The sequence below is a fragment of the Cricetulus griseus genome (assembly GCF_003668045.3).
Source record: "Cricetulus griseus strain 17A/GY chromosome 1 unlocalized genomic scaffold, alternate assembly CriGri-PICRH-1.0 chr1_0, whole genome shotgun sequence".
Lineage (NCBI taxonomy): Eukaryota > Metazoa > Chordata > Mammalia > Rodentia > Cricetidae > Cricetulus > Cricetulus griseus.
The window spans coordinates 151,981,508-151,993,945 of NW_023276806.1; the positions used below are offsets into that span (position 1 = coordinate 151,981,508).

The following is a 12,438-nucleotide window of genomic DNA, read 5'->3' on the forward strand; positions in this document are numbered from 1 at the left end:
ATAAAACATTTAGGTGCAAGACAGACTCCTCAGGACAGGACAGCTGTTGGGTTAATCTCTATTTTTTGCCTATATAGTTTTATATTAGGTTTAGAACCCTCTTATTTAGACAAAAGGGGGGAACTGTTGAGAGCACTCATTCAGCCAATAGTCTTTGAGGTACCAGTCACTTTGGAGCACTGTCTTAGGTGCTGTGGGTGGACTGGAAGGAGGCTGGCACTCTCTTGGGTAGTGATTGGAGAGCTGAGAGCAGCGTCTTGCACCTCCAGGGCAGAAGACTGCAGCAGCTTTTTACCTTCATTGTTATTTGGTATTTTTAAATCTGGGAGTTAGCAAACTTCCTTACTCTGCCTATAGATATCCACCTGCAAAGAATGAAAATAATCCCTACCTTTCATCCTGTACAAAAATCGGACACAGGGCTAGACATGGTGATGCATGCCTTTATTCCCAGCACTTAGAAAGCAAAGGCAGGTGTGTCTATCTGTGAGATCAAGACCAGCCCAGTCTATAATGAATTCTAGATATGCATCAGCTACACAGTGAAGGACCCCGTCTCCAAAAATAATTCAAAGACCAACTCAAGTAGACCAAAGACCTTAATTTGAAACCTGACACTGCTAGAGGAAAACACAGTGAATGCTGTTTAAGATGTTAGTACATGCAAGAACTTTCTAAATATAATTCCAACAGCACAGAAATCATCCCTAAGAAAACAGCAGGGACTACATGAAATCAAAATTTCTTTACAGCAAAAGATATCAAGAGCCCACAGAATGAGAGAAAATGTTTACCAACTATACTCAGAAGGGTAATATCTAGAATTTACAAAAAAAAAAAAAAACTGAAAAAACAAACAAACCAACACCAAAAAAGCAAAACTGCTAATCAACAAATGGGCTAATGAACAGATAGTTCTCTAAAGCAGAAACACATGGCCCAAAATTATTTAAAAGGAAAAAACAAAACAAAACAAAACAAATGTTCAGCCAGGCAGTGGTAGTGCATGCCTTTTATCCCAGCACTGGGAGGCAGAGCCAGAGGCAGGTGGATCTCTTAAAGTTTGAGGCCAACCTATCTACAAATGGGAGTTCTAGACAACCAGAACTACACAGAGAAACCCTGTCTCAAGCACAAAACAAACAAAACATCAACAAAGTGTAATTGAAACTACTTTCAGGTAATACCTTACCTCAGTAAAAATAGCTATCAGGAAGTGTGACACATGCTGGCCAGGGTGTGGGAAAGAGAAATCCTATTCACTGCTGATCAGAGTGTAAATGAATTTAGCCATCACAGAAAACATGAAGGTGTTTTAAAAAGTTAAAACTAGATCTACCACATGACCCAGCTACACCACTCCTGGTCTATACCCAAGAGCCCCATATGCCGGCAGAAAAGCCCTTTGCACATACACATTTTCTGCTGCTATGTCCATAATAACAAGGATATGTAGCCAGTCTAGGTGTCTACCAAAAGAGAAATAGAAAACAAAAAATAGAATATCATTTAGATGTGAAGAAAAATGAAATTTTCAGGAAAGACAGGCATATCTACAAAGTATATTAAATAAGGTGATTCAAACTCAGACAAAAACTGCATACTTTCCCTCATCTATGGGTCCCAACCTATAATGTGTAAGATAAACAAATATAAAGTCTTAAACTCTAGGAACGAACTCGAAAGTAGTAATTGGTGGCGAGGATAGACAGACAGGACAAACAGGACATGAGATCAGGGGTACTGAGAGGGTGGGGAAGATGGAGAACACATTTATTCAAATAGGAGCAACATTGTGGTTTTGTAGATAGACATAATAGCTAGTGAATAACCAGTATGATAGGGTCACTACAAAAGTCCTGCAGCAGCCTTGCAGCAATGGACTTCTGGGGCACCAATTAACACCCCCCCCCCAATTGCCCATCCCTGCATAACCTGATGGGACGGCATGAAATTAGGACACAAGGGGGATCCATGGCCATTTCTCCTTGCAGACTCGGTATTGCTGTACAGCTCAGGCTGGCCTCAATTCTCAATCCTCCTGTCTCAGCCTGAGTGCTAGGACTACAGAATGTGCCACCAGATGCTTTAAATATTTTTTCAAAAATATTTATTTTTTGACAATTTCATACAATCCACCTTGATCACCTGCACTCCAATATTCTCCAACTCCCCCAACATGACCCTGTCCCTCAAAGTTTTGAATCAACTTAAGAGTCCTGTGGGACGGCTTAAACAACCGTGTGCCTAGTGCCCTAATGTTTACCTTCGATGTAACTGGTCCTAAGGCCTAACCCACCTGAACAGACAATTTCAGTGATATACCTGTCACAGTGGGGTGTAAACCCAATACCCACAATACTGGAGCAACTGCTTGCCAAAGAGAGAAACCCTGAAGCCAGGGGGATCCAGCAGGGTCTGCTTTACTGATTGTAAAACCATGTCTGAAAAGGGATGTTGGAGAGCTTTTTGTCAAGTCTCTAAGGTGCCAGAAAATTAGACTACAGAGATGGCACAAACACTTAAGTGGCAGCTGATGCCTAAAAAATGACAACCCATGTGCATAAATGGTGCTTCCAGAACCACAAGGCTGTTAAATAAAACTCCAATGCCAGTGGTGGTCTACCTTCCTAGGAGTTGTTGGCCAGGGAAATAGACCCCAAAAGACCCTACACGGTACCTACTATTGTCACTATACTTGGGTGTATACCAGAGGTATACAGAGGTATACCAGAGGTCTTCCCCAACTTCTGAAGATACCACATACTCTGACTTAGGAGACCAACCTGGGCTTAAACCAGGATACACTGCTCCATCTCTGTGGTTAGCATCAGGGGCTACTATCCAGATAGGCCACAAGGGGGAGCCCATTCCTACAGCCTCCCTTGGCAAAGGAACCCAAGTATTCCACCATCTGCTTGTTACACATGGAACAGCATGTTCAGTGGTGATGCAATCAGCACAGGTACAGTCATTCTTCCAGTTTTATGCCCAGCCTCCTCATGTTTAAACTCAGGTCAGAAACTTGGGGCTAAAACGGTATACCCAAACGACAAGACTACCACCACTGCTTTGCTAAATATGTATATACCCAATCAATTACTGTGGTTTAAATGAGAATGGTCCTTATACATCTCAATGTTGGGTCCTAGTTGGCGGAACCGTTTAGTGTTAGGAGGTGTGGCCTTGTTGGAAAAAGTGTGTCACTGGGGGTGGGCTTTGAGTTTTCAAAAGCCCAGCCAGGCCCAGTCTCACTCTCTGCCTCCTGTTCTAAACATTTGCTTCTAGTAGAGAGCAAACTACAACCGGGCCTAAACCCGCTACCTTCTGGGCATCATGAAATTGAAACTAATGCCAAAATGGGCATTTATATGATTAATGCTCATTGTGCCTAAAAAGACAGAATCAGACACTACGATTGGCATGGTGGCTGCCTCAAGAGTTTCAAAAGGGTACTACAGGTGCAATAAAGAGCAAACATTTGTATTATGAGGGAACTCCTCCAAATCCCTCTCTGAGCTGTCAGCCACCTTTTCCAGCCTTGCATTATCCCAAAGCAGCCACTGACACTCACCCAGTGTTTGTGATGCAGGCCTAAGAGCACCCCAGGACTTTCCCCAACCATCTTCACAATGTAGGCTTCCCCTCAAGGATGCTCCCTCCTATCTGTCACCTTTCCTCTTTGAGCTACAACTATAACTGAGTATGCTCTGGAAGAAATGTATCGGTCTCCAACATGCCTTCCCTGTATGATTATGTATAAGCTTCCCAAATGAAGTACCTAGCGTCTCTTTGTTGGTGGGAGCATGTCCAGTTTCAGAACTACTTATGACCTTTGTTGTCCTGTACATGGTAATAAGAATGCTTTACTCAGCTCAGCAGTAGTGACACACACCTATAATCCTAGCACTCAAGAGGCAGAGGCAGATAGATCTCTGAGTTCGAGGCTAGCCTGGTCTACAAGAGCTAGTTCCAGGACAACTAGGGCTACACAGAGAAATCCTGTCTCAGGACCCCACCCCCCAAAAAAAGAATGCTTTAGTGTTATGCCTCAGCTGTGGCTCTGTAGCTTGGCACTCACCAAGATGTGAAGCCACCATGTTTGTCACAGGAACACCTACTTATGTATTTAGTCCCTAAGCAGGGGCCCTGTATTAGCAACATAAGCAAAGTCCTGGGGCTAAGAGTATTGTCAAGTTCTTAACCATACCTCCACAGTTGTTTCTTAAGTCAAGAGACAGGCTACAGACTGGCCCTGGGTATATGCACAGCTATACTCAGGATCTGTGTGCAGCACTAGAAAACCCAATTAGGACATGATTCTTACACAGACCTGCAGGATGCTTATGACCACTGGCTTAGGTCAGTACCATGGAGCTGTGTGCCCTTCTGACAGCCTGCGTTGGCACAGCAGCACTGACAGCCTGTATCACTTTAGGAGTATGCATCCACAGCTGCAGTCTTTCCTCTTGTGTGGCATAATACTTCTTTCTAAGGCTCAGGGACTAAGGAGGAAGAAGGTGCAGGAAGGTGTAAGAGCCGGAGGGTAGGAAACTAGGTCCAGGCCTAATACCCTAACCTGTCTTACTGTGGAGGAGCAGCTGCCAGGAGGACCAACCAGAGACCCTGGCTTAGAGGCAGCAAGGATGTAAGCTTCAACACACAGGATGTCAAACCACTGGGATAAGTGCGAGAGCGCTGTTACCATGTCCTCCAGGTAACAGGGGCATGGTTCATATACTCAAGTAGCCTCCTGGAGGCATGGCTCACCCTCCCACCTCTGGCACTTGCTAGCCCTGATAAAACAATCCTGACTGGTGAGGCAGAACAGCTACTCAAGCCACCCACCACTGTAAGATAACCAACTGGAGAAATGGAGTCATCCTATAAGGTGTCAGTACCATTACAATTTGAAGGAAATGTTTACATGAATTCATATTCATACAGCAACACAGTGATATAGCACAGATATAGATTTGTAAACACTAAACCTCTTTACAGTAAGAGCAAAGATCAGTCTGCCCTTACTGGACTTGAATGCTGCACCTTACAAATCTTTAAGAGGCAGCTTTGATTTCCTTGAATAAAATATAGCCACTATCACACCTTAAATGGCAGAGTGCCATTATCCTGGGTGGTCTCTAGTACCCAGTTCCCTTACAAGGAACTGCGATCTGCCTTGGTACCTAATTTTGTAACCAAGAGCCTTATTTTAGCTTCACAATAGATGAGCTTCACGGAGTCGCAGGCCACTGTGCAGACCATGTCAACTTGGGCAAATGCCTGCATGTAACAAATCAAGTTACTTCTTCCGTATTTCATGTCTCAATGTCCAAGGGCACTACCCTCTCTGCAGTCAAGCTCTGGTCACTTTCTATTTAGAAGATGCCCAGATTAATGAAGTTTTCGTTTTGACACTTAAAGGGTACCACAGGGACCCTGAAGCCCATCACCCCAGGAACCACCTTCCCCCACAAGTCACAGGTGGAGAGCACCTGCCTCTTTTCATTGGTCTATCTCACTGCTTCTTTTTTTTACTTGCCGGACTGTCTAAAACCTCAATCTTGCCTCTGCCACCTTCTGCATGTGGAAGCTTTATGTTGTCTATGGTGACTTCAGAGGGGATGCAGTCTTCATCTTCAGACTCTGCACTGTTCTCAGACCCATCCTGTGAGCTCTCTTCTGAGCTCTCCTCTTCTTTTGAATCTGACTGATTCATCTCAAATAAGGCCACATCCTATAAAAAAAAAATTGTCAGTTTGAGAAATCTACTTCAGGGCAGTTCTGTAACATGTTCTAATAAAGCAATATGGCTAGCTGCCGGGATTACTCAAGAGGTAAGGGTGCTTACTGCTTTTCCAGAGGACCCCAGTTCAGCACCCATGACCTCAACTCCAGCTTCAGGAAGTCTACCAGTTCTCTGGTTCTTCAGCCCCCATGGGCACCCACATAGGTGGCAGACACATACTAACATATTAACTCTTAAAATCAACAGAGGAAGCTACCGGTATTCATTATAAATTCTGGAGCACAGGTTGGCTGTGTGCTTAACACAATGGCACTTTCATGTTTTAGGGGGCTAAAATATATCGTAAGAGCAAAGTCAGCATCAGTTTGAAGGATGTTATTTTACTTATGTCTTTAAAAAGCCTCTTCCTGGGCTGCAGAGATGGCTCAGCAGTTAAGTGCACTGGCTGCTCTTTCAGAGGACCTAGGTTTAATTCCCAGAAACCACACAGTGGCTCACAACTGTCTATAACTACAGAGGAACATACATGCAGGGAAAAATACCAATGTACATAAAATTTTAAAAAGAAAAAAAGGTTCTTCCTGCCGAGTATACATTCAACAGCATTCTCTGAATAAAAATCGAGCAATGGGCCAGGCGTTGGTGGCGCACGTCTTTAATCCCAGCACTCAGGAGGCAGAGGCAGGAGGATCTCTGAGTTTGAGGCCAGCCTGGCCTCCAGAGTGAGTGCCAGGATAGGCTCCAAAGCTACACAGAGAAACCCTGTCTCGAAAAACAAAACAACACACATACACACACACAAAAAATGGAGCAATGGTTCTCAACCTTCCTAATGCTGTTGTGACCTTTTAATATAGTTCCTCATGTTATAGTGTCCCCCAGCCATAAAATTATTTTCACTGCCATGTCATGACTGTAATTTTGCTATATGAATCATAATGTAAATATCTGTTTTCCAATGGTCTTAAGGTGGAGATCCACTGGACTGTCAGGCACCACACTGGACACTTAAGAAATACAAACACTGGCCATAGTGACACATATACAATTCCAGCCAACAGTGGGGAGATAGGCAAGACTGACAATGAGGCCAACTTGGGCTACATGAGGCCTGCCCGCCCCCCAATCCCACTGTCTCAGAAACACTCTACTTTTCTTGTCTTTATGAGATTTACATTTCTGACCAAGGGCCAGCAAATTATAACCAACAGGCTAAATTCGACCTGCTACCTTGAAACATCATTCTTTCCCTGTTTTGGTAACAAGTACACTAATTCCATCACATGAAACAGAAATAGGGCACAGTTACCATCTGTATGATGTTTCCGGATGTCCCATCAATATTTTCAATATTGAAGCGATCAACTGGAGCAACTGCCATTTCCTTACGTAGCTTTTCATTTGCCTGGGCCATTTGTGGGAGAAAGGCCTGAACTTGGTCTAACACTGTGGAAAGCAAACATGCATGCAACCAGATTAATAAACTTACAGTTTCTGACTCTGGGTTCTTTCATTTCAAAAAAAAAGCAGCCAAGTTTTTCCTTTAACTCCAAGCTTTCACTCTCTTTGCAATTCAGAATTCTAACACACACATCCGATTTCACTACCATGTTGGCTCGTCTAGTTAACTAGACACCAGCTAGAGGCATCTGAGAAGAGGGACTCTCAACTGAGAAAAACTCATGCAAGATCTGGCTGCCGGACATTTTCTTAAGTAGTGCTCCACGGGGGAGGGCCAACCCTGTACTAGTGGTCCTGGATTCTACAGGAAAGCAGGCTGAGCAAGCCAGTAAGCAGCACCCCTCCATGGCCTCTGCATAAGCTCCTGCCTCCAGGTTCCTGTCCTACTTGATTGAGTTCCTGTGTGGACTTCCATCAGCAATGAACAGCAATATGGAAGTGTAAGCCATATAACCCCCCCCCAAAGTGCTTTGGTCATAATGTTCCATCACATAAGAAACCCTAACTAGGCCAGAAACTGGTACCACAATAGTGATATATCGCTGAGACAGACCTGACCATGTGTTTTTAAGAGGATTGTGGAAGAACTTTGGAACTCTGGGTTGTTAAAACCAGAGTGAGCTGTTCTGTGGGAGCTTGGAAGATAAGAACGCTGAGAGAACAACGCAGATGCAGGACTGGTTTGTAAAGTTTCAGGTCAGTTTAAGAGTTCCTTGGTGACCCTTCTGTCTCTGCCTCCCACAACATAGGGGTTGTTCCAGGCTCATGTGGCCACACTGCTTTTTAAGTGGCTTTACTCTGAGCAATCTCTTAGAGTAAGTAACTGCCAGGTGTTGTGGCACATACCAGGGCAGGCAGAGGTATGAGTAGCTATGAGTTTGAGGTTAACATGGTTTACATAGGATGCTCCAGACCAGCCAGGGATAAAGTCCAGGAGCAGGGGGGGAAAAAAGGCTAACTAAAGCTAGGCATGGCAGCACATAACTGTAATTCTAAAATTGGGAGAGATAGGAGAATCTGGAGTTCATGGTCATTCTCAACTACACAGTGAAGGTTTGAGACCAACCTGGACTATGTAAGACCCTGTCTCAAAAAGAAAAAAAAAAAGTAAATCACTAGCTTGGCCTTTTGGCGAAGGTCCATACAGCACAGATACTTGGTAGGAGGAGAAAAGATCACAAGGTCATGGCCTACCTAGCTACAGAGGGAGTTCAGGGCCAACCTGAGCAACTTAGAGAGACCCCATCTCAAAATAAATTCTGCTTCTAAGTGGTGGCTCACGCCTTTAATCCCAACACTTGGGAGGCAGAGGCAGGAGGATCTCTCTGAGTTTGAGGCCAGCCTGGTCTACAAAGTGAGTTCCACAACAGTCAAGCTACACAGAGAAACCCTGTCTCAAAAAAGAAGAGAAACGACCGGAATATAGTTCAGCACGAGTGCTTGCACAGCCTGCAAAAAATACCAGTTTCAAGTTGTAGCAACACCAGCAAAGACTCATGGAGCATTACTGTGGGGAGCACTGGGAAGGCTGAGGATCTCAACTGACCTTCTAAAAATGAAATTTTTTCACAGATATTGATGATTTTATGAAAGCTATTTCAACAATCTCCATGAGGGGGAGCACACTTTTGAGCATGCAATTCATCAATACTGTAGTGTGATTAACGAAGAGGGCTGGCTCTGTTAGGTTATTTTATTATTAGGATTTACCATGTAAAGCTGTGAGCAAAACTGATGCTTGTAATCCCACAACTCAAGAGGATGAGGCAGCAGGGACACAATAAGTTCAGGGCCAGCCTGAGCTACACAGAGTTCTAGTTTAGCTTGGTATGTGAAGTGAAGCCTTAAGGGGTCATGAAGTAACATGTATTCACTTAGATGGGGTTCCAAAGAGTAACTTAGTGAATCAGTAAATTTACTGGGCTGCCTCCCTGCAGCTCTCTGCTGGGGCCACAAGCAGCTAGGTTTCTCCTATTACCGATGGTGTAATCCTTAGGGAATCCTGTAAATTTACTTCCAAAGGGTGTTTACTGACTATAGCTATTTTTCTTTTCTTGCTTGCTTTTTGAGACAGGGTTTCTCTTGGTAGCCCTGGCTGGCCTGGAACTCAAGAGATCTGCCTGCCTCTGCCTCCTGAGAGCTGAGATTAAGGGTTCGCACCACCACCTCCTGGCTTACTTTCTGTATCTTAAGAGCATCCTTACACCATTTTAAAAAATGTTTTGATTTAGAAGGGAATGCTCCAGTTCTGAGAACACTTCTATACAACATAGACTACAGGGGCTACACGGACTATATCAAAACAAAACAGTTAACTAATATTGTTGGTCTCCATAACCATATTTAATATTCCAAAGCATGTGAACAATAAGAGCTTTTTCAAACAAGTAAAGTCTTGATAACTACCCAAGCCAAACTCTGTTACCATTTTCCAACTGCAGATGTAGGACATCTGACTCAGCCAGCAATATTATTTTCAGTTTCAAAAAGAAAATAAAATATATTCTGAAAAAACTGCAGGCAAGAGATTAAGGTGAGAAATCCTATTCCACAGACAATGACTTACTCACTATAAGACTTACTGTATTTGACTCTACAGTTTGATATGAGCCATGAAGACAATCCCATCAAACAAAGGATTAATTAGCCTACATTGGGAAAGTGCTCCCCTAGAGTGGAAAGGCAGCACTTACAAGGGCTCCTCTGCATCCGAACTGTTTGAAGAGTAGAGGTCTTCCTGGGATGAGGCTTAGAGCTGATAAGCAACTGGTCCCAGATACCTGAAAACACACAATTTATATCATAAATACAGCTGAGCCAGGGGTGCAACTCAGCACTGAGTTAACCCTCAGCACTGCAGAACACCGACAGAGGCCATCAACAACAGTTCCTGTGACTGTCTGCAGTCTGTTCTGTGGGAGCTTGGATGATAAGAATGCTGAGAGAGCAACGCAGATGCAGGACTGGTTTGTAAAGTTTCAGTTTAAGAGTTCCTTAGTGACCCTTCTGTCTCTGCCTCCCACAACATAGGGGTTGTTCCAGGCTCATGTGGCCACACTGCTTTGTAAATGGCTTTACTGAGAGATCTCCTAAAGTAACTGCCAGGTGTTGTGGCACATACCAGGGCAGGCAGAGGTAGGAGTAGCTATGAGTTTGAGGTTAACATGGTCTACATAGGATGCTCCAGACCAGCCAGGGATAAAGTCCAGGAGCAGAGGGGGAGAAGGGGCAAACACTCTTCTACATATTCTTTATGTACATCCATCTCCCTGTGTTCAGCCCATCTCATCTCCATTACTCATTTGTAACAAATGTACATCAGATTCCACTTTCTGGAATAATAATAATAATAATAATAATAATAATAATAATAATAATAATCAGCAGCGGCGCCGCCGCCAAGATGGAGCAGACCTTTAATTCCAGCACTCAGACAGGCCAGACCCTGACTGAGCAGAGCGCTAGCGCTTCACTCCCAGCAACTACATGGTGGCTCACATTGGTCTGTAACTTCAATTCCAGCGAATCAGACACCTTGGGACCTCCCAAATCATTTCCACGATACTTAATATGCAGCAGGCACAAGAACTTCTATGCATTCATTAAAATTCTATGGGTAGTCCTACCTGTTTGAGTCAAAGTGTGATGCCTAAAGAAAGCAACTTTCATAAGAGCCCCACTGCGGACTAGGGATTTGAACCCACTCTTTTGTTTTGGAGACAGGGTCTCACTGTATTATACCAGCGGCTGTCCTGGCCTCCACTCAAGAGACCCGCCTGCCCATGCCTCCCAAATGCTGGCATTAAAGGCGTGCACCACCACGCCCCGCTGTACCACACCATCTGAAAGGCTGAGTGGATTTCCTGCACACGTCTCCCTCCACCAAGGGGATACTAAGCAGTGCGTGCCTAACACAAAGGTTATTAAAAATGGTATTCATCTGTCACCTATCATCTCAGCCGGGCCAGGCCCTCCGTGTAGCCTTTCCTAAGAACTGCCCGGGCTGGCGCAGTCATATCCGTGGCAGCCCCGCGGAGTCGCGGTCCCCTCAGCATCCCATGCTCCCCACAGCGTGCGTCCCCGGCCCTGCCCGCCCAGCCCTCTCTCCGCCGCCGCTCACTTCCTGAATCCTGGCTCCCTGCGGTCAGCAGCTCCCTGGACACCGTGACCTGCGAGCGGCCCCCAGAAGACGACGAAGCTGTGGGACTAGATACGCGTTCACCGTGAAGCTCCATACTTGCAAACCAGCACGAGGGAAATGAACCCGGATGGAGAAAGACGCGGGGCGGGGCGGGGCCAAGGCGGCTATTGGCGGAAAGTCAGAGATGGGCGGTGACTGTGGGGAGCCGGGCGGGGCCGAAGCCTCCGGCAGGCGGAGGCGGAAGCGGGGTGGGGGAGTTCAGCGTGGGCGGAGCGCTGCGGAAGCACGAGCGGGGGCGTCCAGCAAAAAGGTCTCCCTTGTTATTGGCAAAGAATCAGCGGGGCTTGGTTTAGACAAATAAATACAAGATGAAGAACATAGTGTGAGGCCTTTGTTGTTGTTGGGGGAGGTTTCTGTGGTCTTTGTGGCAACCCGGCTTTACTCTCCCAAAAGCCAGGACTATAGACGGGAGCCACCACACCCACACCCAGCTTCTCTACCCTGTTCTTAAAATAGAAACAATTTATTTTGTCATACTGGCTTGGTTGACCTCCTACCTACCTATTTTCCTACTTCAGTTTCTGTTTACTTAAATCTACCGGCACCCATCACCGCGCTTGGTTTAAATTATTTGTTAAACGAAATCTTACCAAGTTACTCAGCTTGGCTTGGTAATCAAGGTCCTCCTATGTCACTCAGCCTCCTAAATAGCTAAGGATTACATGCCGGGCGGTGGTGACACACGCCTTTAATCTCTGTGAGTTTGAGGCCAGCCTGGTCTACAAAGTATACAGAGAAACCCTGTTTTGGAAAAAACAAACAAAAAAACACAGTTTGGATTACAGACCTGGACTACCAGATCCAGCTGAATTTGCTATTGGATTGTAAACACAAAATTCAGTATCATGAGTACTGTTTAATTGCTATGCAACAAGCCTTCAGAACATTTTCATCTCAAGATCTTAAAAGATTGTTTCAGGCAATAGTTAAATGGTAAAATGTGCACTGGAGGCCACACTTTGGTCTCCAGCACCAAAACAAATAAATTTTTAAAAAGCTGAAACTTCCTGCCCCTGGTACCCATGAT

The 12,438-nt window shown here is 45.0% G+C and overlaps 1 protein-coding gene across 1 annotated transcript; it reads right to left on the reverse strand.

Moving 5' to 3' along the window:
* Positions 1–1,741: 1,741 nt before the first annotated feature.
* On the reverse strand, positions 1,742–11,485 carry C1H12orf45 (chromosome 1 C12orf45 homolog). Its single transcript, XM_027392521.2, has 4 exons — positions 11,331–11,485; positions 9,904–9,990; positions 7,059–7,195; positions 1,742–5,737 (listed from the first exon to the last, which is right to left on the reverse strand). Exons 1-4 carry the CDS (start codon positions 11,443–11,445, stop codon positions 5,519–5,521), a joined length of 558 nt encoding a protein of 185 aa, XP_027248322.1. The 5' UTR covers positions 11,446–11,485; the 3' UTR covers positions 1,742–5,518.
* Between the last annotated feature and the right edge of the window lie 953 nt (positions 11,486–12,438).

What these genes read in the sequence shown, in the direction of transcription:
- C1H12orf45 (XM_027392521.2), bottom strand. Translation starts at nt 11,445, where the DNA reads ATGGAGCTTCACGGTGAACGCGTATCTAGTCCCACAGCTTCGTCGTCT. An exon ending in AGGGAGCCAGGATTCAGGAA is followed by an intron (nt 9,991 to 11,330) that starts GTGAGCGGCGGC and finishes GTGTGTTTTCAG; the next exon opens with GTATCTGGGACCAGTTGCTT. An exon ending in TCGGATGCAGAGGAGCCCTT is followed by an intron (nt 7,196 to 9,903) that starts GTAAGTGCTGCC and finishes TGCTTTCCACAG; the next exon opens with TGTTAGACCAAGTTCAGGCC.